Below are 24,824 nucleotides of genomic sequence, written 5' to 3'. Positions count from 1 at the left end.
CTGGGACAATGTGCAAAGCTTACAGTGATGCTCAGCTGTTATGGGGTGAAAACTGGGGAATGACAAGAATCACGAGGCTTTGCAAGGATCTTTGCAGACCTCAGCACCACAACCTCCAAGATGACAGCAATCTGCTGAACACCTTCTTTCCTCAGTGCTAAATCTCTCCACCTGCAATTTGGTAATAGCTCTCCTGGGGTTATTTCTCACCTGGTTTCATTCATTTGCTTCCAGAGGAGAAACTTTGCTCAGCTCTTTCCAAAAACAAAGCCAGTCACCCTCACTCCTCCTTGGCAGACTGTTTCACTGTCATGTATAGCTGCTTCCTCCAGAGTGGCTGCAAGCCCCGGCGGTGTTGTGCATCACTGCAGCAGTGTCATCACTGGCTGATCTTGAAGGTGCCACCTGAATGTGAAAATGAACAAAAAACCCTAAGGAAGCTAATAGTGAGGCAGTGTGCTCAGACAGGCAGAGCTGCAGAAGGCTCCAGGATTTCAGGGCTTCAGCTCTGCCACGCAAAGCCGCTTACAGATGGCACATCCGAGACAGAACCTGGATTAGAGGCAAACCCAGCTCTGGCCTCAGGGAAATCTCTGTGCAGCAGCTCAAGGTGCTTGCTGGGCAGCTCAGGGAGTGCCCTTAACACCTCTGAGAGACCTTGGGCTCCTGATCCCAGCACCAGCCTCCCAATGGTGTGTCATCAGCCATTTGGAGTTTGTTACACTGAACTGTGCAGCATGGAACAGCCCAGCAAATGCTACCTTTGCCCAGGCACCCGCAAAGCCCTTCAGTGCCAGGACTCAGTCTGCAGCTGAGGTCAGGAGCAATGACCCAGACACAACTGCATGATTTGGTTGCCATGGGGCCAGGTTCCTCTTCTTCGCATTATTTCAAAGAGGGACTCATCTGGCAGCATTGCATGCCAAGTTGGTGCTGCTGCTTAACGATGTCTGCTTTTACGCAGGTGCTGGGCCAGTACAATGCTGTCACTCCGTCAAGAAGTGTGGTCATGGTGGAGGGTGGGGATGCCCACAACTTGCCCCTGAGCAACCTGCTGTAGCTGTGGCATTGCTGGGAGCAAGGTTGGGCCAGAGACCTTCGTTCTCAGTCACACATGCCCTCTAGAACAGCCAAATATGATGATGCTGGCACATCCCAAGGACAGCAAGATCTCTAGCAAATCCTAGCCCCTGGGAGACCAGGTCTGGTTCCAGTAGCTTTGGCTTCTGTGATGTTTCACAGCTCAGTGCTATGGAAACCTATCATGTATTTTCATCTGGGCAGCACCTCCCATCTGCAGCTGCTTTTAAAAAGTTAAAATAAAATCTCTTATTTTCATATGCTTGCACAAAAACATGGCCCAGAACCTTGGAGACATGCAGTTTGTGAATCAACGTGAGCTGAGGAGCTGGGCACTTGTCTCCTCTTCCTAGCTTGTTTTAGAAATGGACCACATTCCTAAAAAATGCACTAAGCACACCAAGAGGTGTGCAGATGGTTTTACAGGTCTGGGAGAGTTATTTCGATTAACAGCTACAATATGCTCCCATGCAGGCAGGGTTGTAGCAAGACATCCTCTCTGCAGCCTGGCATATGGGCAGAGCAGCCCTGGTTTGAATGGAAGGGCTGGGGAGGGGTTGGAAAGGGATTCCCCCCCCAGCAAGCATGACATGGGACATGTCCACTGGACATGACAGAGTCCTGGCCTTCAGCTGAGAAGGTGCCTATGGACTTATGCTATCATATGCAGCCACAGCTTCTTACCCTGCAGCTCACCTAGAGCTAGTTTCGCCTAGAGTGGAATGCTCCCCTCCAAGGCACTGCAACTCACATGATGAGCATCTGCACTCAGTTACCTTCCTTGACTTGGGAAGAGAGAGGTGTCTGACAGTGGGACACAGGACAAGCGTATCTGTCCTTGCTGGGGCTGCAGGTGTGAAACTGAGCGTAATGAGAGCTCTCTAAGCACATTGTTAATAGCACTTTCTGAAGTCAGGTTTTAAGGCTCTGATGGGCTCTCAGCAGTGTTCTGTGGCTTCCTGTTAACAGCTGGTTTCTAAAATACTTGTATCTAGTTCACAGTACTTTTAGTCCACCTGAGGGATCTGCAAGCAGGGTCAGATGCCAGGAGTGGGTAGAGACCACTCTACCCAGAGAGCAGGGTGGGATCCTTACCCATAGACTTTAACCTTATGCCAGAAGGATGCCCTTCAGGAGAGTCTGCCATGACTTCAAACCCATGTCTGCCAGGGTCTCCTCCAAAACTTGTGATGGCATGGGATATGACGGCTCCACCTTAGTACCCCTGACATGGTGTCAACAGCATAGACATGTGCCACATGTTCTGCCCACTAGGCTGAAAAGCACCAAACATCTCCTTGCCCATGTCAGAGATTTCAGTCGGTACTGTTTCCAAAAACACCTCTGCAAGAGCAGCATGGGGATGCACCTCATAGAAGAAGGAAGGAAGGCCTGCAAAGATTACCAAGGATGGCCTACGAGTGGAAGAGGTGGCAGAGTAAGGGGTCTGATGGGTCAGTACAGCACGCTTGGCTTTCTCAAATGATTGAGGACCATGCAACATCTGTGATGCAAAAATTGCCTTACATGGAGACAAATGTTGGGTGGATCATATCTGGCTGAGCCACATGTTTCACAATGTTTCTATTAGTGGGAGATGACAAGGTGTACTTGTGTCTACCAACCCTTCCTGCCAACCCCTAGTCTGCTATTTGACCAATAGTAAAAAATCTTTCACAGTGAAACACACAGCTGATGCCAGCCTTGGTAGGACAGTAACCAATAAGGAAGGATTGCTGTTAGAGACCTAAAGGTACAGTTAAACATTCAGAGATCAGCAAAATGCATCTCATGTACCTGAATACATTACAAATGCATTTGATGCCATGGGCCAGCCCTTCAAAGCGATATTCACCGGGTGGAAGTCAACACAACTGTGAGTTAAAAGTCTTTGAGCATTTATGGCCTGTCTTTCCTTGTGATAAGGAAGACAATAACATCATCATCTCAGAGCTGAAACACTTTAATTCAACTTTGGGCACTAGCTGTGGCTTGTGACATATAGGAGATCAGACGCAGCCGTCACCCTTGTCTGGGAACAAGGAGATAGTAGTTGTAATTGATAGATCTGCCAGTTAATTGAAAATTACGTTCATCCAGGGGAAAGCCCAGGAAATAAACCAGACAAGTCTCCTCTGTTGCCACCCTTTCAGATACAGTGGACTCTTTGAAACATCACCACTTGCTACCCGCCTTGCGTGGGAAAGTTAATACCGTTGTCTCCCTGTTCACATCTAGAAAATGAGATAGCACCACAGGAACCCCACAGAGACCTTAAGTGCCTGCTGCCTGGAGCGCATCCAGAGGAACACGTCCATGAACTTTTCTACTCCACCTCAAAGAAACAAGGCGGTTTTGTTTAAATCATCTTAATCTGGGAGGAAGCTATAGGAAAAAGGCATTTTGATAGACTGTAATGATAGAAGGAAGGGTGGGAGCAATTTGAGACTTACTGTGATTCACATTTGAAAACCTCTGAATTGAAAAATCTCATAATTCAAAAAATCTTTGAATCTGTGATCTGCTTATTAATGGGTATTTTGAGGTCTCACAGTGACCAAAGCTGTAAGATTGCTGAAAGGATGGGGTCAGAGACATCTCCACTTATCTGTCACTTGTGGTATTGAAAACTGTTGCTGATATAAAGCCCCTGTGACAGCATCATAGCTCTTCAGAGCATGCCTGTTTGTGAGGCAGTGAGAGGAACAACACACAGCATTAAGTCAAAGATGCCTCATTTCCAGTTTTCTGCAAGTCACATGCTTTCAGAATTGATCTCTATTTGGAGTTTTAGTGGCTTGGCTTGCTTCCATTCAAAATGGAAGGGGAAGGAAGTGCAAAATCCATCTTTGCAGAAAGGAGCAGAAAACAAACAGTGATGATAAGGAAAACAGCGCAAGCAAAGAGTCTGTAAAGATCCCCAAAAGTTACAGCCTGCTCCTTCACCCTTGCAGGAAAAGGACCCACATCCTTCCCTGTGCACTAAGGCAGAGCTCGCATGAAGGCAGACTGGTGGGATGGGTCCCCTGCCTGCCACAGTGACATCTTTAAATGGAACTGATAATCCAGCAGAAAACTCTCTTGTGCAGCATGTTACTCCTTTGGGGGTCTGCAGGACAGCCAGGTCTGGATGGAAACTGACGAGCACATATGAAAAATGGGGCTTGGATGCTTCTCTATGCCACCCTCTGCAGGGTAGGGCTCTTTGATTAAGGCTTTCCAACACTACAACATAAACCCTTTTTTCAGCTGGGACTTTGGTTGCTTTCAGACTTGTGCTAAATCAAGCCAATGCTAAATGCTTCACCAAATTAGATTTATTCCATGACCATGTGGCTCTTCATGGATACTTTGATACACGGAAGATAGGAGTTCACATGCCTTTGTAAAAGACTTGTGCACATACATGAGCACCAATCTTCCCCGTTTCTCCACAACATGCAGTGATTGAAAGCTGAGGGTTGGTTCAGATACAGTAGCAACACCTAATTTTAAACTCAAGGTCTTCATCGAAAGAATAAAAAAATATCAGTAAAACTGTATGCTGTCATGTGATGTCCTTCAAAGATTTTTTAAAATTAATTTAGGTTTTAAAGTTCTTACTGTCACTTAAAATACTGCATTAGAAACAGTCAAATGCAGCAGACAACACTGTTCAGTTACTGTGAATACAGAATGTCAGATTTTTGTGAAATGGAAGAGTAGAAGAGGCTGAATGTACTTCTCCAATGGTTAAAATTCTGTCTGCTGAAAACAGCATTTTGTTATTTTTAGTGCTGTAGTATAGAGAGGTACTAAACTTGTGACACGTAATTTAAGAGGAAGGGCAAGTTAAAATCAAATTTAGAATAAATAAATTATTTCTTGGTTAATTTCTGAGTAATTTCAAAATTTACTTCACAAACACAATTTAGCACCTTAGAAATACCTGAAACTGTGACCAGTAGCATTTTCAACACCATTATACTTGCTGATTATTTTTTAGTATTTCAAATCAAATTTCTTGTTCATTCCCTCACACATGTATTTATATCCTTCCCTGGATCTGTCCTTCTCTTTCTACATCTGTTCTGCCAAGACAAAGTATAGAGCTGTCTAGAACTCACCTTTCTTTCAGACTGGCTGTTTATTTCAAATTAGTTTAAACTCAAAGGGGTAATGATGCAACTGCTTGAAATGTCAGCCCAGTTTTCATATTAACACACTGCCATTGACCATGCTTAGATACAATACTTTTCCTCCTTCCTCTTGGCATTTGCCAGGCAAAGAGCTTCCATACTGGCTGCTCATACCCTGACTCCTCCACCACCTGGAAGGAGGAAAGGGCTGCTCTTTGTTTAGGAAAACCTGGACCAGCAAAGAGCTATGATGCACTGGCAAATACTGAATTATTTTAAGTTCACCCACTTTCCTGGCCAGTCTGCTTTACTGTGTTAAGCTCATGTCACAGCCCAGATGTCAGTGTCTATTCCCAATCTGCAACCAGGACTCCAGAAAACTGTGGGCAAGAAAGCTGATCAGCAGACAACTACTAACCCTCATTTATACATGGTCCATGCCTGAGACATGGTTAGACCTTGCACAGATCATGCAACTTGAGAAGCATAGCAAGGTATGCCCCATCACTGATTCCACATGAAAACACCACGTCAACACAACCCATGACCAGGGCTGATCTGCACCAGAAGAAATACCTGCATGTACATATGAAAGTTCTGGGATCAACTGTGCATGTTCCTTCTGCCACTTCCAGGGCTCAAAATGCTTGGAGGAGTAAACTCTGCAGCTCCATGGAGTTTTGCGTTGTTTTAATTCAGGCCCCTCTCCTTGACATAATTTTCAGGGGCTGTAAAAGTATCAGGAGACTCTCTGAAGCTCAGTGCTTCTGACTAGAGCCAGAAAAAGTTTCTACTTCAAGTAAAGTAACCACGCAAAATTAAATTCAATTCCCTCCCAATAATCATTAAAGCACAACAGTAGATCTTCCTTTATTTATTTTTGCAAGATAGAGGCCAGTGATGTTAACACCAAACTAGAATCCAATCCAATATAGCAAAATTCATCATAAATCTAGACTAAGTTTAGCAGCTGACTTTGTAATTGCTATAAATGAGACTTCACAACTTCTGCAAGACTCATAGCAGAATCTATGCAGCCATCAAAGTTGGAACGAGTAAATCCATCGCCCCCACAAACCAGGAGAGGTTGAGTATGAAGAATCATTTGTCCCAGAGAACTTGGCACAGCTTTTGTAACCTGCAAAAGAAAAGCATACATGGAGATGGAAAATAGTGTTTTATTTACCTGAATTTCAAACCAGAAAGGTCTGTATTCCTGAGAAACATGCCTTCAAACGAAGAACCCTTTCCAGCCCAGACTGTAGGTCCAAGCATCAACGATCAGCATACCATAGCAAAATACGGTATTTGTCTTCTGGAGTTACATAATTAAAATAAAGCTTTCCTTTATGTGGAAATTTAGAAACTTCACAGCCCTGCCCTGTCTCATTCTCCATCAGTCTCAGCAGAAATGAATTGCCTGACCCTGGATAAACAAGTCATGGAGATCTCTAAGCCAAAAGGTATGAAGATAAATGATCTCACATCAGTAAAGGTGGGCTTGTAATAACTGTCATGATGACCTGCCTATGCTCCATGTTGCTGAATAAGCATACACATAGCCTTGGGACAACCCACCCTGTCTCCAGCTCTGTTACGCTGGTCTCCTTTTTCATCTGAGTAGCACAACAAATTTTAGACACTGCTAGAGATACAAGCAACACCTTCTCCGTAAGTAGCATGGGACAAGTTCTGAATAAAGTTGCTTTGACAAATATTTAATATCATTCTCAATATATGCACTATATTCATTTTCAATATAATTTCCCTGGCACTTCACCCTCAATTAAACGTTTGTCTGTGGAGTGGCAGCTCTTGAGCAGTTCTGTATAATATGTCTAAAAGGGAATGGACTTTGCTTTGGCCAGTACCTATTAATCTGAAGCTACCTGTAATTCATGTGGAGAACAAGACCTTTTGATGTTGTATTTCATGACAAATACCAAAGTACGTCAAATGGCAGAATAAAAGTATACATCATTTGTGGTTTTACCATGCTTGGCTGTGTCACACATTGTTGTAGGCTGTTTCAAACCTGAGTGTCCATTCTGCACTAAACCAGTGCATCCCAGAGCAGCACTGTTGAATCTCAGAATGGAGATAAGGCAGCAGGAATGGCCTAAGGGTAAACATGAGAGCAAGGCAAACTCAGGCAGAAAGGATAAAAAAGATAATAAAATGGGGGACAACTTGATGATGAAGTGATCAGAGGAGGAAGGCGTGAAGAAATAGCCTGAGAAAAGGAAAAAAACCCAACAAGACCCATAAGGATGAAATACTGAAAAAGGGGAAAAAACATCTAGAAAGACAGAGAGAGAAAGATGAAAGAGCAGGAGCACAGCAGTAGACCAGCAATAGTGATCAAACCCTAGAGATCATAAAGCATGATGAGCACAATTTTTTTCAGTTGTTTCTTGACTTTCTGTCTTTGATACATAGATATGTTTTAGATCCAAACATATCTTTTGGTCCAAAGAAATGTTTTGGATTCCTGTGCAGTAAACCATTATTGTATCCCATCATACAACTGCCAGCTTTGGTGAACAAGACCTGAAGTCCAAGGCATCCTGTTCAGTCCAAGGAATTTTTCCATTGGTTCAAATGTACACTAAGCTAGCCAGTACCATTCTGTTACATGCTATTTCCAAGTATGGGTCAGCTGCAAAACACGTTTATGTTACTGGCTGAATTTTGTGTTACTGGCATGTTAGCATCTCTTTAAAGGAGGTAATTATCTGAAATTAAGTTGCAGCCAGTTGCAACCAATTCTCCATTATTTAACTTAGCAGAAGAGTCTATCCATGTATGGTAAATCCAGCTGGAGATTGTCTTTCTCAGCACTAATTTTAGGTCAGTAGTTTATTCCCAATTTTTTCTTACAGATTGAGGTCACTAAGCATAAACAACAAAGAAAGAGTTTAGCAGGAAAAGGCTTTTTGTGTGTCCTTCCTTCTTGACTACCCAGTGCGTATTTGATGCTGACTGTATTGAACAGCTTCTGGTTTGTCATACTGGTTTGACCACAGGATGAGTATTTTCACATCTCAGCCTGCATCTTCTTGCCTGTATGGAAGATTTTGTGCTCAAATGTAGTAAAGGCCACATTCTAAATATAGGGGCTGGGAAAAGAAATGATCCTACCCTTTCTTTAAGTTTTTCTGAAGGTGTTGTTCAACATAAATTCCGAATTACCCTCAGCTATATGGCCCAGCCTGTTGGATCTCCATCCTTAAAGACTTCAAGACTCAGCTAGACAAAGCCATGGTTGAGGTCACCTAGTACTGGTGACAGTTCTGCTTTGAACAACAGGTTGGACTAGAGACATGAAGAGGTCCCTTCTGACATCCCCTCTGAAGAGGTCAAATTTGTATGATTCTGTGTTTTCCCAGTATCCCTAAAGCGACTCTGCCAAAGGAACATGATGGGTTAGGGACTGTTGGCTCTGAATGCTAATAGTGTCGTAGTGTAATTAAAGCAGAGGATCCAGAACTGCAGCAGTAGAAGTTTGGAAGTCCTAATCCCTCATCTGCCATGGATAATTATAATGTCTGCATTTTAATCCCAGGATTGTGTTTGGCCATGTGAAGGATGTTACAGGCGGATTTAATTAACAAGTAGGATAAATCCTGTCTAAGAGTCAAGGGAAACATCCACCCATCTTATCAGTTCCCTTTGCTCCTGTGGCAACCGCTTATTATAACTGAAAGCAAATATAGCTTTAAGAGAAAGAGGGAGCTCTGTCCCAAATATTTAATTTAGGTAGTGATTATTTTATAGGGTGGCATTAGAGATCTCTTTATTGAGATAACAGATCTGACCTACACTGACCTGTTTGCAATCTAAGACATACTGACATTGATCCACTGAACTAAAGACTGGTGATAATTCCTCCTGTGACACAGCCATACAGCACAAGCAGCTGCTGAAGTCAGTGGTTTTGGTTAGTAGCAGCATGTTCAAAAGCAGGCACAGAGGCAGGAGAAAAAAGTGGGAAGAGCTGTAAATTGTACAGTGGTTAGAGAAAATAATAAAGTATCATTCAGCAGTATCATATCTGGATGTAATCTTTCAAAAGATAAACAGAACACACACCTAGTGATTTAGGGAGAGAACAGTTTTAAAGCAGTTGTGGAAAATCAGAGTTAATTCCTACAGTCACCGTTCCAGCTACCTCTAAAAGATGAAGCAAAAGATACACGATTATAATAAATCCTGTATGGCCGTAATTTTGAAAGGCTTCAAAAAGCATAGTTGTTTGGTATAATGCTATTGAGAATGCAGTATTTTTTTTATTCAGTCACAGGAAATTAACTGCCATTCTTGTATTTTCCTTTATTCATTTAGAGAAAAGATTCAGAGCAGCCCTGCAGAGAAGGACTCGGGGGTGCTGGTTGATGAGAAAATGAACATGAGCCGGCTTCAGTGTGCACTCACTGCCCAGAAAGCCAACCATATCCTGGGCTGCATCAAAAGGAGCATGACCAGCAGGTCGAAGGAGGTGATCCTGCCCCTTTATTCTGCTCTCATGAGACCTCACTTGGAGTACTGTGTGCAGTTCTGGTGTCCTCAACATAAAAAGGACATGGAACTGTTGGAACAAGTCCAGAGGAGGGCCACGAGAATGATCAGGGGGCTGGAGCACCTCCCGTATGAAGACAGGCTGAGAAAGTTGGGGCTGTTCAGCCTGGAGAAGAGGAGGCTGCGTGGAGACCTCATAGCAGCCTTCCAGTATCTGAAGGGGGCCTATAGGAATGCTGGAGAGGGTCTCTTTGCTGGGGACTTTAGTGATAGGACAAGGGGTAACAGGTTCAAACTTAAATAGGGGAAGTTTAGATTGGATATAAGGAAGAAGTTCTTTACTGTGAGATTGGTGAGGCACTGGAATGGGTTGCCCAGGGAAGTTGTGAATGCTCCATCCCCGGTGGTGTTCAAGGCCAGGTTGTACAGAGCCTTGGGTGACATGGTTTAGTGTGAGGTGTCCCTGCCCATGGCAGGGGGACTGGAACTTGATGATCTTAAGGTCCTTTCCAACCCTAACTATTCTATGATTCTATGTTTTCATGGTGAAATGAATCAGAATGGGCCATATATCATGCATATACTCACATGTCACTTTTGACACTATGCTAAAAGTGTAAGTAGTGCAAGGAAAACACAGATTAAGCCCTTTCATTGCACACATAAACAAAGCAGCTGACTTTGAGAAATTTTATTTGACAAGTTATTACTGCTCTGTGACAGCAGCAGTATCGGGTGTATTAATTCTGTTTAAAAATACTTGTTATTTAGCACTCCCTTTCCAGAGGGGTAAAACAAAGGTCTGTTTACTGGAAAGACAATTGTGTTCACAAGTAGTTTGAAGCAAGCAGGTAACAGCACAGAAGAAAAGAGCAGAAGTCACAACCAGAAAAAGATAACGTAAGAGTGACAACTGTACAAAGATACTGTTACTAGCAAAAAACCCCTGTGAGCTGATAAAGAGCAACATAGAAAACACACCATGATTTTTGTATGAGTCAGAAAAATAAACTTTGTGTTAATGAGAACAGGTTCCTAAACTGGATGCAGATCAAAGGGTATGAGCAGACTTCACAACAGTCATCTCCAGTAACTTTTCCAGATTTCATAAGAGGAAAAATTTTTAGGGGACTGCTTTAAGTAAATATTTTGCATCAACATCCACATTGAATTTCACCAATGTAATTTAACTTAAGAGGCTTTGGTAAACACGTAGATACACTCCAATACTTTAGGAAATTGCCAACAATTCCCTCGGATTTCTAAAAAAAGTCTGTAAAACATACACATTTTGCTATTATTACTCTTAAGCAGTTTACTTAAAAATATTTTTCGCATAACATACTATTAAATTGAACTGGACCAAATCAAACAATAACAGTTAGTACGTCTGAATGCCAGGACTTCTGCTACTCTGTGGTAAACGGGGAATTTTGCTAATAATGCCACATACTTTCATATACAGAAGAGACAGATCAAGTCATATTTTTAATTATCAGCTAAAATCCCACTGAAGTATGTGGGATATACTTCCTGTGCACTGCTCCTGTCTCTGCTTGCCAGGAATGCTGCAATGTACTGTTGATCAAGGTCCACTACATAAAAAAGATGACTAGAAATGATCTGGCTGTTGTTGGCCAGCCTTAGATGCTGTAGGTATAAGCTACAGCCAATTGCTGTGGAAGAATGAATTGTGGATATCAAACAACTATCCTCTTCCCTCCTGCTCACTGAGGATGAAAACCACTGAGTTGTATGATGCCCTGTTTCTTGCGATGCCCTGAAAGTCTGTACTATAGCACTACCCCAGCAGTGTCCTCCCAGCTGACTGATACCACCTGAGAGTACCTGAGAGTATCTCCATTTCTGACACTTGATGCTGGATGGTTTAGGTAGGGATGGCATAATCCTCTCCAGGTAACTGAGAATTAACTGCTGCACCTCTGTAGGGTCTGAATTCAGGTATTCGCTTCCAAACGTCACAGTTGTGTGAACTACAACTGAGGGCCCAATTTCAGGAGACTCTGAAATAAAGAAGAGAGATGTTTTTGAAAGATTACTCATTAATACCTGCCTTCCCTGCATGCTGACAATGTGCCTCTAGCCCAGGACTCAAAAACAAAAATATCTGTGGCACCACTGTGTTCTTCCAGCTGGAAAAAACCACAAGGAGTAACACCACAAGTTGTTCACAAGAAGCACAGTGAAGAAATACAGGCTTTTTCCGAAATCTGTGATGGTTTTCCCCTTGCAATAACCCTAGTTCCACACATCTCCTAGAGGAACCTCAAGGCATTCCTACACCCTGTAAGTAGCAGCTGGAAGGAGCAAGGAACACACTGGAAGTCAACTCTTCCCCTGTTTCCTCCAAACCATTTCAACAGGCTCTACAAAGAGGGCAACCACCTGATATTTGTGGCAAACTGGCAAAGGAAAACAACAAGAAAAAACATGTAATTTGTAGACATTTTTCCATTCAGGTTTACAAATAGTAAGAATTCCTGCCCCTACAACAGCAGTGCACTTGGAGGCATGTGGATCCTGCCACCCATCTGCAATGTAGCTGGGTTGGAGGTGAGGCTTCTCAAGGGGCTACACTTGCATCTGGAACTCATTTCATCACTAGCAATGGAAAAGGGGAAACCCTTTACCAAAGGCTGAAGCTCACCCAGCTGTGTGGTAAGATTAAGGCATTTACCATGCAACAGTGTTTACATGGTTGAAAGACTAGAAAAAAACCAATACTTCATCTTCATGGAAGGGAAGAAGTGGAACAGAAGCCAGGTCAAGTTAGACTGAGAAATCAGCACTTCGTTTTGTCCTGCACAAATGAACACGAATTTTGCTGATCTAGCAGCTTTCAAGAAATTGACATGCATGTGTTGGGGAGTGTGAACTTTCAATAACTTCTGCCCTCAGGCACATATGTGCAAATGAGCAAAACCAAAAAAAAAGAAAAAAAAAGAAAAGAAAAAAAAAAGAACAATTTGTCCCTTAAAAACCAACGAGGCTGCAGTGTCAGGGGAGGAACTGAAGGCACCTCAAGTGCTGAGGTTCATCCCAGCGGACTTACCCAAGCTTCGTTACGACTGGGGCTGATTGTAGGTGCTCTATAGCAAGGGACATTGGTCCCTGATGGCATGTTGGCTTGGCACTTTACAGACATCTGGACAGCCAACAACCAGTGGCCAGGGACACTGCCTAATATAGGGGATTTTCAAGCTCAGTGATTTCCGTGTGCCAAAGAATGATGAGGACCCAGAATACTCTTGTGTGAGCCACTCCTGCTGGGGTTGTTTCACTTCAAATGAGCAGGATGCATTTGCTGGTGCAGGGACATAACCTGGGTTCTGCTGTATTTCAGCTGAGAGCTCAAACTCGACAAGCTGGTTGTTAAATTAAGTGATCCCCTCTCACTCCATCCAACTGAAATTTCATCTTTTGGAAGCTAAATGTTTGAATTAGCACATTCCTAGAAAAATATTTTAGTTTCAGCAAATGAGCATTTTATGACCAAAGGATCCACAAAGAAAGAGGCAGCTGAACACTTTCTGACTAGTTCTGGCCATCAGATACCAATCTTGATAGAACTCTTTTATCTCTCTGTTGGTGTGTACAGCTCCAGCTTCTCCAGCTGGAAATTCCCTTTGAGAAGATGACAAATTCCAGCTTTTCAAAGGCAACCAAAATGTCTTTTTGTGGTAAGCTTTCTGTCGTTGGCTGATACTTCAGAAGACACTACTGAGGTGCAGCAGTACCAAGCATGAAAGCAATGGCTTTAACTTCCTTAAATTAAGGAAGGATCCCTTAATGAGTCTCTTGGGTGGGCAGCTCAGTCAGCCCTTGCTCTCAAAAACTGGGAAAATGTGGCAAAAAAGGTGGGAAGATGTTTCCTGGTTGTGTTCAGAAATGCACCCTTACAGACCATGTCTGCAGGCACCAAGCCATGGAGTTCTCCTTTTCTACATACGGCACTCCTAAGAGCAGAAGATCATTCACTTCACTCCCTGGGTTGGGCTTGCAAGCTCTGTTTTCAGCAAGTACTACAGCTTTTTTTCTCGGCGATTTCCTGAAGTGTCCAGAAACTGAGTTTGCTTCCTATAATCTGAGGCGCTGATTTTGCTCTTTGTATTTTAGGCTTGAAAGTAAGCCTAAGCTACCGGGGATGGACAGGCCCAACATACCCACCCAACAGTGGATTTGGGCTGAAGACAAGGCAGATCTGGGGACTAAGTACTACGAAACAAAGATCACTCTTGTCTAGAAGAGGAGTCAACCAAACAGGTCACCTTCTTCCCTGAGCCCTGGTTAACTGATTGCCTAACACCCAGCCTCAGCCTCATCTTCCTGAGAGTTCTTCTACCACCCCAAAGCCTGGTTTCACAGGCTAGCACAGGGCGTATCTCTGTTCACACAGCTTTTCCAGTTGTCTGGAAAAACAGCAGAAATGCTACTCAGTCTCTCCTTCCCATTTTGGGGGAGAAAACAGGTATTCTGACATTCCTACCTACAGATTCAGTGACAGCAGACCAAGTAGGGAAGCCTATTAGGTGTGTTGGAATTTATTACAGTGTGCTTGGTATTCTGGCAAATTCTTCCACATAAATTTGGCAAAAAGGCTCGCTAAAAGACATCTAACTTTTTAATAACATAAATACTCATTGCTTGCTGTGACTTGTTATAGCCAATGGTTCTTGGACACGGCCGCCTTCTTTCAAATCTCTCATCTCTTCCACAGCATGTACAAAACAAGTTTCAGGAGAACAGGCAGTTCGTTAAGTTTTTGATTTCTTCTTTGAGCTACTGATAGCTTGGAGAGCTTCCAGAGGCCACTGAGTCACAGCCTTCCAGTACTAAAACATGCAGCCTGCAAGGATCAAGTTTAGCCTGAAGCCCTTTTCTTTCTCTTGCAAAAACACTGGCTTAGAGGGGAGTTTAAAATACACTTTTCCCTGAAAACAATGGGTGTATCTCACCCTTGATGCACTGGGTATGAGCGACTGTTCAGCCACTGCAGAGATAAAACCATCATTTTTCTCCCTATGCATTCAGATCAGGCTGCAACAGCTTAAAAATTATAGCTTCTGGCAGGGCTTGTCATGAGATTTTTATTTCTTTTATCTGTGGCAAGAATGCAAGCCATCTACAGTCATGCTAGTAGGTGACAAAGTAGCATGGGAGATGTGGCATGTCCAAGAACACTTGGCAGTGTGAGGGGTAATGATCTAAGGGTGAATGGAAGCAGAATAAGAGCTTTCAACTTCTTCCAGTTCTCATCCCAGCTGCATGGCGAATAGTCTGATCAGTTGATGCAGTGGAAGGCATAAGATGCCAGGTAGGTCACACCTTGAATGAGATGGCAGTTGGCTGTAGCTTATACCTACTTGCTTAATGAGCAAGGAGCTACCTTGCCAGAGTTGGCAGCAGTTGCTGAGGGACCCCAGTGGGATCCTACGAGAGCAGCACAATGAGTTTGTGCCTGGCTCTCCTTCCTTTGTGAGCTGCATCACCACAGTGCCTACCCCCGTCCCTCCTGGTCTGCCTCTCTTGATTTGCACCAGGAAGAAAGTGACTTTTTGTGCAGAGACCCTGTTGAGGCTGCAGCCAGGAAGGGAAGTGCTGGTATCATTCTGTGCAGCAACAGCAGTTTGGCAGACATAGTTTCTGCCCAAGCTTTGAACTTTCCTCCGTGGCACAGGGAATATCCAATACTCTCAACTACAAATTTCCTTCCCTTCTGCATTAAGCTTTCCTCATTCTAATTTCTTTTGTTCTCCTGCATTGCACAGGACCAACACAGGATAGTAGATGCAAAGTGACAAATGTTGAGAATAAACACTTAACTTTAAAGGTCCATGTAAACAGAAAAGAACTGCATGATTTCTGGCTGATCCAGCCCAGCATTCACTCTGTGACAGGGAAAGTGTCGCAACAGCTGCTACATCCCTGCCGGGCCCAGCAGCAGTAGCTGAGCCTGTGCAGACCCTGGAGACTGTGGAGTAGCTTGTTTATGGGATGGGAAGAGTGGTGGAGCCAGGGTCTGATGTGGGCCCCAGATTTAACACGGCCACCATCTTTGGGATATCTTGGCTCATTCTGAGCAGCCTGCAAGACTAAGCAAAGTAGTAGAGATGAATAAATCCCTTTTTTTTAGGTCTCAAAGTATGAATTTCCACCACTCCCCCACAGAAAAGTATAGTTCACAAAGACCTTATGGGAGATGCTAAAGCACCTTAGAGCAAAAGTCCAGCTGCACTGTCAGTATGATCAGCAGTGTCTTCCCCTTTTAGCAAGTCTGAAACCACATACATGGATGTCCTGGGTTTAGCAGTAGCAGTCATTTTTCTCTTTCTTGGTAGCTGGTGCAGTGCTGTGTTTTGACTTTTGTGCTGGGAACAGAGCTGATAAAAATGATGTTTTCGTTTGGCCAAGGACTTTGTGGGCCTCATGCTCTGCCAGGGAGGAGGGGAGCCCGGAGGAAGCAGAGACAGGACACCTGACCCAAACAGACCAAAGAGGTATTCCATACCACAGCACGTCATGCCCAGGAGGTAACTGTGAGTTACCCGGAAGGGCTAGAGGGCCTGCAGGGTTGGAGGAGGTATCGGTCGGTGCTTGGTCGGGCTGGGGGGGCAAGTTATCGGTTGCCTGGTGATGAGGTGTTGTATTCTCTTTCCTTGTTATTACCTTTATCATTACTATTACTGGTGGTAGCAGCAGCAATTTGTGTTATACCTTAGTTACTAAACTGTTCTTATCTCAACCCGTGGGAGTTGCATTCTTTTTGATTCTCCTCTCCGTCCCTCCAGGAGTAGGGGGAGAGCAAGAAGGGGGGGGAGTGGGTAACAAGCTGTCTGGGTGGGTTCAAACCACGACAATGGAAAAGCAAATGGATGAATTGAAAATACAGGAAATAAAACAAATGCAGAATTAAGTAAGGGGGGAACTGAAAAGTGAGATTCTAACTGCATCTTCCACATCCTAAAGGAAAGGTGACAGAGATGACACAGTCAGACTTTTCTTAGAAGTGCAAAGCAACAGGACAAGAGCCAACAGGCACAACTGCATTGACAGAAAATCCCAACTGGACATGAGGATACAGCCCTTTCCCATGGGAGTGGGGCATTCCTAGGATGGGGCCTTGAGTGGTGGTGGGGTCTCCATCCTTGAGGTCTACCCTGATTCACCTGGACACCCGCTATAGCTGTGATGTTTGCAGTGCTGGGAGCAGGGTCAGACCAGAAGCCCCAACCCTGCTGCCTCCAACTGGGGCTTGGTAGGTTTGTATAAGCCCATGAAAACAGACGAGGAAGACTTCCAACACTGAGTACTGTGAAGGAGAAGCTGTCACAGGTAGAAGATGTATGAACTATCTGGAAGGGGTGTCAAAGACACAAAGCATGAAAGCAACTAGAGCTCACTATACACTGCACTTCAGCCAGTTATAACTGAATTAAGTACTAGCAAAGTCTCCCAATGTTGAACTCTCTGGGGAAACTGAATTTTAACCTACAACCTGGAAATGAGGGGAAAGATGTTTGGACTGTAAGTGGAAAGTGGCCATCAGCTTCTTAATATTTGGGACTGCCTCAACACTCATCATTAAATCCCAGCTGGAAGAATCACACAGGCTGGGTAAAAAAAAGAGGACACAATGCTGACAGCAAGAATTTATGCAGGATTAAGCCTGTTAGGAGTATTATCTTTCAGGAAAAGGACAGGGCTACTAAAAGATGTCCTGGGGAAAAGCATAGAGAACAAAGCCCAGGGCCACATCCCCAGCATAGTGGCTTGTGGCTCAAGAGCATCCAGCATCAGAAAGGTGGCTCCTAGCTTTAAATAACATATTTACTGTAGGATAATAGGTAGGATAGAAGAGCACAGTGTCCTGGGTGAAGCTGCTCAGCAAAGCTGCTTGGGCTAGAAGTGCAGCTGTCACTGTTATGGTGGGATAAAAACAATTGTGGGCAAATTCCTCCACACACTCTGTATTGCAGGACAGTGACAATGTGAACAGCCCCTGGTGCCAAGTCCTTCCATGAGGACCTTCTTCTGTCCTGGGAAGTTCTCAGATGTTTAAAGTCAGTTTAAAGTCAGCTTCTGTGGTGGCCGTGTCCTCCTTACCATCAGTCTCAGGGAAGGAAGCGGAAGGAGAGATCACCAAAGCATAAACACCTCAATAAAACAAAACATAACTTCTGTCCACAAAAATCTTCCCCCTTGAAAAATGTAAAAGCTACTCTTCCCTGGAGAATCTATGCCAAGGTCAGGAGGGTTCGACTAGATGATCTTTGAAGGTCCTTTCCAACCCAAACTGTCCTATGGTTCTCTGAAAACCTGAAGTCAGAACAGATACTGACAAAAATACAAGACATGGTTTTGCTCCCTGCCCCTCAGGATTTTTGAATCTTACTGGGAAGATGTGTTTTGCCATTCAAAACCCATTCTGGTCCTGGGTAACATGGGGAGAAGGGCTGCATCACTGCCACACCAAACAAACCCTCGAAGCCAGGCTGTAAAGGAAATAGTGCTGGGTTAACATGGAGGGCAGCATAGATGCTGGAACTGTATCCTTACTCCCTGGGAGGGGTCAGCAAGCTGCCAAAAGACATGCATGTAGGCCTTATAAAACTGTATCTAAAATAAAAAAAAGGAACAGTGATTAACTTTACCACACCTAGCAAGCAAGCTAGCGAGATCTAGGTTTGCTTTCAAAATGCCATGCTGCTAGTTAGCAAAACAGCAAGCTTTCCAAGTTATCCTCAGAAATTCTTGTGGTTCATAAGGTCCTGTATTCTCCCTGGAATAAAATCTGCTCTGTCTTGCAAAGCACATTTTGGAAGACTCCATGTAAAGAATGGCACTAACATTTTTATATTCAGAAATTGAGTATTCCATTATCCTTACAGGCAGCTTCATTATTAGTTTTCTAAAAGGAAGGCAGGGCAGGCAGGGGATTACAAAGAACCTGGCCATGTAATGAGGTGAAAACCTAAATAACTCTGTAACTCTTCCATCTTCCTAAAAGTTCTCATGTTAGTACTGAGAAGATAAAGGCATCTGTATTTTAAAATTAAAAAGGATACTCAAGAATTACACTGATCCTGAAAAACTGCAAGACAAGTCTTCCCTTTAAATTATATAACCTTGCAATCCTGAAGCAAAAGATTCCATTTTTATCTGTCATCTATCTTTAGTCTCCAGAATGTAAAGAGATGCAAACATTGCAGTATTACTTAGATAAGGCTTGAAATATTTTATACTGAAGAATTCCCACTGTCCCAGTGACCAGCTATAAATATTTATAGGGTGTTTAAGGCAGCCAATCACACAAATATTTAATATTCATTTATACCACATAGGGAATTCAACATACAGCTCTTGTAGGCTCTTTCTTATGTAATGCTTAAGCACATTACCTCTGCAGACAGAGATGCAGTTTTAAGAACAGCAGCTGAGATCCTCAGCTGATGCAAAAAGCCTTCCTTCTCAAAGGATCAATGTGCTCCAGATTACAGTAGTAACAACAGTACAGAAAAACAGAAACAACAGCTTCATTATCGATACTTCCACATAAATTGGGAAGAAAACAGATGTCACCCATAGTTATCAGTAAGGAACTAGGCTGTGTCACAATGAAGCCAACTAATGGTGGTAACGTGCTGCCAAGAAGAGCTGCCAGGGACTTCCCTGGGTGCCTTCCCCACGTGGCAGACTAAGCTGTGCCTAGGTCAGGCTCACTACCTCCTCCCATCACAGCGAGGGTTAGTCCATCACCGAAGATTCCTCTCTAACAGTGTAAACAAAGACAAAACTCTTCCAGGCTGCTCTGTTTCACCCCCCTGGACTATCAGAAAGATGGAATGTTCACCTGGCTTGTTCCCCATTACAGAAGTTCATGGAACATGCTGATGAGAGTTACGTTGAATGCAAACTTATGATTTAAAGAATACCATTACACATTAGATGTCTGAAGAACCAGCAGCCCTTGAGCAGTCTGCATAAAGAAACCAAGGGAAAAAGAAAAAGAGAGGAGATGCTTCCATATATCCTAGCCAGAAGAGGCATTGAGGCTGCAATTGCCATGCAACAAGCAGCAATTCAGAGCTCTGCAGCTCATCACAACACAGCGAGGTGCCAGTGGTCCTGGGGGAAGTGTGCAACTCTAAGAGCAAGTAAAGGCTGAGATTTCTACAGAATTACAGACTGCAACTCACCAGTTCTGCTAACAAACCCATTCTATTGTATAATTATATCAACAAGGCTGTTTCGGGTATTTCACTGATAAAATGTGAAACCTGTGTAAGAGAAAGTTTTATTCTCTGCTTTAACAAATGAGTCAAAGCAGGGACTACTATATCTCATACAAACAAAAAAAGTTGGGACTTCCACAGTGAGGGCTAGACTTTCCCTTTTATTCTTTGAGGGCTACACTACTTGACTTTAGGTAGACGCCATATAGATGGAGCTATTTTTTTGATAGTTACGTGTTTTAATTAAGAGTCCCTTATCAGAAAGCTAGAGCTATTTCATTTGGATTTCTATAGTTCAATGCTGTTAACTAAAATATTAGTATCTGAGGTGGTAACAAGGGTTAAATAAATCTCCTTAACTGCAGATACATCAAAGTATGTGTAGAAACACCAGAAAAATCAAATTTCTGTTTGTGTCTGATCCATTAGTCAGTTTTACTTGTGCTTAGAGAACTGCAGCCATGCTCCTCTATCTGTTGAGGATGTACACCATGTGATAAGCATTGCAGCCACATCTGATGGGCAGCAAAGCAATTTTCCCTCTTAAGACTATTGCAATGGAGGGATGCATGCATGCAGGTGCTTGAGAAAAAACACACAACTGAATATACAGGGACAGTGTATATGGCATAGGGGAGGAACGGTGGAAGTGGGACCATTCAGACATCAGCTGGAGAAGGTGATAGCTTTTTAGGAAGGATGACTACCCTGAAAGATCTCAGCTGCTTCACCCAGGAGATCCAAAATAAACCTTAGCCTGAGCATTTCTGCTGTCTCTCTCTGAATGCTCACATTTTCATTTTCACCACCATATTCTTCAGATGAATCACAACCAGTCAAGGTTGAAGAATGGAAGAATGGGAAGTATGGTAAGTGGGGCATGGTGTTAAAGCATCAGCAATGGGACACCCCCCCCCCCCCCAAAAAAAAAAGGGTGAACAAAGGACAGCAAGGTGCTGCTGTACATTGAAATGTTCTGGAGGTCAGGAGCATGGAAAGAAAAATACAAATGCAAAATATTTGCACATGTGCTAAAACAAGCATAAAGGAACTTCATATTCATGTGTTTTGGCTGCAATACTCCGCACATGTAAATAAATTTCACACTCAGCTCCTCCTCTTGCCCATGATTTCTTGATGTATGTGTGTGTGTGTATCTCTATTTTCAGTAGAGCTGTGCATGCATTTGAAGTGAATCGCTTGGTGACCACTTCTGATTTTTATACTTCTTTATGTCAGCATCGCTGAACACAATAGAGGCATGCTTTCCAACCCTCCTGTGCTCAGCTCAAGTGCTCACAGCCAGAAATACTGCTGCAGCTAACACGTACTGCTGTCTCCCAAGTACTACTTTTCCTGGAACCAAGTGTAAATCTGCAAAATGCAAGTTCATTGGAAGAGACAGCACAGTCAAGGCAGCTGGTTGTCTGTTTATATTTCAGAAGGAGAAAGACCTACCAGAAAGAACTCACCTTCAGTTGCTGGCCCCCAGCTTGTTTCAGCCCTGTGAAGGCATATAATTTGTTCTTCTTGGAAAATTTTGTTCATATAAACAGATCCCTTCACAATATGAGGGAAATTTTAGTGAAAAAGGTATGTGTCAACACTTATGTTCTGGTTGTTTCTATATATTAACAATATGGCACAAATAATACACTTTCTATTTGGTTAAGTTGCATTTATATGCAATTTATACTGAAAAATCAATATTCAGTATTCAATAATTCCATTTTAATTCCGTATTTGTTGCTGGCACTTTGAGGTAACATATGCAAGCAGTTGAGGAAAGGACAGGTGAATTTCTCCCTTGGGCTCTCTTCTTCGGCACAGCTAGCATCAGGCAGCTGGGATTGACAACACCAGTAGGTGCTATCAACTATCAACTACTTATCATCAAACACAACAATGGCAATATAATCTTACATGCGAGAAAATCTCCAGCTGCACATTGTCAGTTACAAGGAAACAATGCCAAAGAAAAAAATAGAATCACTCTGTATTTGGCTTTTCTTAGACTTTTTTTACATATTCACTATTGGTCCCTGCTAGAGAAAGCATATCAGGGTAGCTGCATCTTTATTTTGCTCAGTTCAGCCATTCTTTTGGTTCAAAAACTTTTCCTTCTTTTCAGACCAACAGGCTAAATTCTTGGGAAAAATAATAAAACTGGGCTTCCACAGTGGTGACTTGATCCATCTCTCCAGCACCTTTGCTCCCAGTATAAACTGCTGTTTCTGGAGGCAGTTCAAGTGCTATTGCTACCCAGCTGGCTTTGGTGCAAAGAAGGACATATTTGGAAGGGCCAACTTGAACTGTACGATCACCACAACAAGGAGGAGTGCAAGGTCCTGTGTCTGACACAGGACAACCCTATGCATTAACTGTGCTAAGCAATAGACCTTTCTGAAAAGATCATGCTGGTTATTGGTGGATCGACCATTGAACATAAGCCAGCAGTGCAAAGGTGGCAAATCACATCACATCAGGACCTTGAATAACATGATAGAATTTTGCAGCTGGATCTAAATTCAAACTTTGCATGAGAATAGGACCAAACAACCTCTAGTCGTCCTTTCCAACCTGAAGGACTGTGACTCTTCAGTTGGTAGAGGCAGGCAATGGAACAGAGGGTGATATCCACAGGCTGAACATTGGGAAGTTCAGATTGAAGATCAAGAAGCATCTCTTCCTCCAGCGGAGATGCAGCCCTGGGACAGGTCACCAGCAATGTGGGGGACCTCCATTCTGTTTTTTTTATTTTTAAGCTCAGAGAGACTAAAGAACAGCTGCCCCGACCTTGTGCTAGCACATCCTGCTGTGAATGGGAGCTGAAGCAGAGATCTTCAGAGGTCCTGGCCACTAGAACTGCTGTTACACTGTGACACATCCTTATGATAGCTTATTACATTAAATTGCATGTTTACGGTGAAAAGAGGAAGGGGATGCTCAACCTTATAGCTGTTTACTAGCATGGTGACAGTGTGTAGATATAAGGGTGACGGGCAAGGTTTTCAGTGCCCTGCCCATATGGTTATAACATAACTGAGGTCTGCAGACTGGCCAGGAAACAACGAATCCCAGCTGAACAAGGAAGACTACAAACAGAAGTCTTCTAGGTCTGAACCTCAACATGCTTTAGCACAGTGAATTTGGCAATACTTAATAATTACATATTTAGCAGCAGTCTATTATGAAAATCCTTCCTTATTCTGGGACAATGAGTAACAGTGCTTTGTAGGCCACCACAAAGGTGGGTAGGCTTTTACCCCTACTTCACGGATGTGGTTAAATCTGGGCATCATTGCAACGTGAGCAAGTAACAGAACTGGGAAGTGGTTTCAGCTCCTAATTAACTTGATGAAATTCAAATGCTGGTGTTTTTTTCTTGAGCTATTTTGTGCGAACATATTCATGGTATATGAAATACATTTAATAAATAAAACATATACTTTCTCAAGTACCACCTTCCAGAAACAGATAAGATGTGTGTGCCCTGTGGGCTGGTCTCCAAGCTTTACTGAGAAGCTGCACTTGTAATGGTGCAACCATTACAAGGGTTCTCCATGATTATAAAAGCACATTGGCTAACTCTAAATTAGACTGAATAGCCTCGATTATATAACTCATTACTACTTGCAAGCATGCTCTGTGGAAAGGACAGGAGTTGTAATGTAATGGATGATGGGAGATAAATTGGCACGTGTGTGAACCAATGCTTACAACAAAGGAACTCCAGCTCTTTCTTGGAATAGCAATATTTTGATGTCTCAAATCCCCTGACACCGGTTTTACAAATGCAGTAACGTAAACCATGTGCTGGGTGGTGATTTTCTGAGGACCTTCCCGCTTTCATTGTGTATTTTATTATAGGCCAAATGTGACATGAAATGCTATCCACTGTGGCGTGGAGTTAAATAATTGCTCTGTTGAGAATAGCAACACTCAATTAAACAGCATTTTTCATGATCTACACCCTGTATTGTCACTGTGTTTAAGGGAAATAATGGGAGCACTGACCTATATTGCGTTTCTTATTGTCGATGGAGATGAAGCGTACGCAGGGATTATCAGTGATGTACTGTGCAGCCCAGGGGACATCAATCCGTGTACCGGCTTCATAGAAAAGTCCCAGAGCGTAGCGGGAGGAGTAGCTCACAGATTCCAGTTGCTGCTTTTGACTTTCATTAATTACTGTGGAAAAAAAAACAACTCCATCAGTCAATTCCTCTTCTCTCAGAACATTAAATATGTGAATGCTGTGGTTACGCTGATTATTCCTTCCTGAAAATGACCAGACTGCTAAAACTAAGAATGTAATATTAAACCTAGTGCTTTGTAACATTTTTTCTGGGACACCTCTTCATGAAGTGTTAGTGGTGCATTACGCAGAGTACGGCCTCCACATGCAACCCTCCCCATCTGGTGACAGCTTATCTCCCAGTTCTCCCCTCGTTGCTTCTGAGTTGAAATTTCAATTATGGGTGACTTTTTTCCAAATCTTTTCTCAAAGGGTGAATAAATGGGAATAAGCGGCTTGGGTTGCCTCTAGCACATCAAGTAAAATATTGTATAACTCTTCAAAACCTCAAATGACTGCACATATCAACAAAATGAACACAAGGGACTCTTGAACCTCTGGGGAAAACAGCCCTGCAACTTCTGTGTTGCTACTCAAATGGACGTAGAAAACACTTCAGTACACGAAGGGCTCATACTGAAGTTCAGCTCCTTCAGCTGAAGATACTTTGCAGCAGTTTAAAACATTTCAGAGCAAATATGAATCCACTCCTCCCTATGATTAACTCTTATATCTTCTAATTACAGTAAGATCTGCTTTTTGTCTCAATTTTATAAT

At 43.1% G+C, this 24,824-nt stretch overlaps 1 protein-coding gene across 3 annotated transcripts in view; it reads right to left on the bottom strand.

Annotated features, from left to right (window-relative positions):
- Positions 1-6,042: 6,042 nt before the first annotated feature.
- Positions 6,043-24,824, bottom strand: part of RNLS (renalase, FAD dependent amine oxidase) — a 70,500-nt gene continuing 51,718 nt past the window's right edge. For 2 of the 3 annotated variants that reach the window (XM_061363847.1, XM_061363849.1), the window contains exons 5-7: positions 23,987-24,160; positions 11,565-11,740; positions 6,043-6,336 (exon numbers count right to left, since the gene is read on the bottom strand). In XM_061363847.1, coding sequence (XP_061219831.1) covers positions 6,184-6,336; positions 11,565-11,740; positions 23,987-24,160 — 503 coding nt within the window. In that variant the 3' untranslated portion in view covers positions 6,043-6,183. The remainder of the gene's footprint in view (positions 6,337-11,564; positions 11,741-23,986; positions 24,161-24,824) is intronic. The other variant, XM_061363850.1, reaches the window with a different exon arrangement.

This window comes from Neopsephotus bourkii, unplaced genomic scaffold (assembly GCF_033783945.1).
Source record: "Neopsephotus bourkii isolate Nb327-2 ecotype Australia unplaced genomic scaffold, CSIRO-AGI_Nbou_v1 NB_1181, whole genome shotgun sequence".
NCBI classification, from domain to species: Eukaryota; Metazoa; Chordata; class Aves; order Psittaciformes; family Psittacidae; genus Neopsephotus; species Neopsephotus bourkii.
The sequence above is the reverse complement of the archived record's forward strand: the minus strand, read 5'-3'. Positions and strand labels throughout refer to the sequence as shown.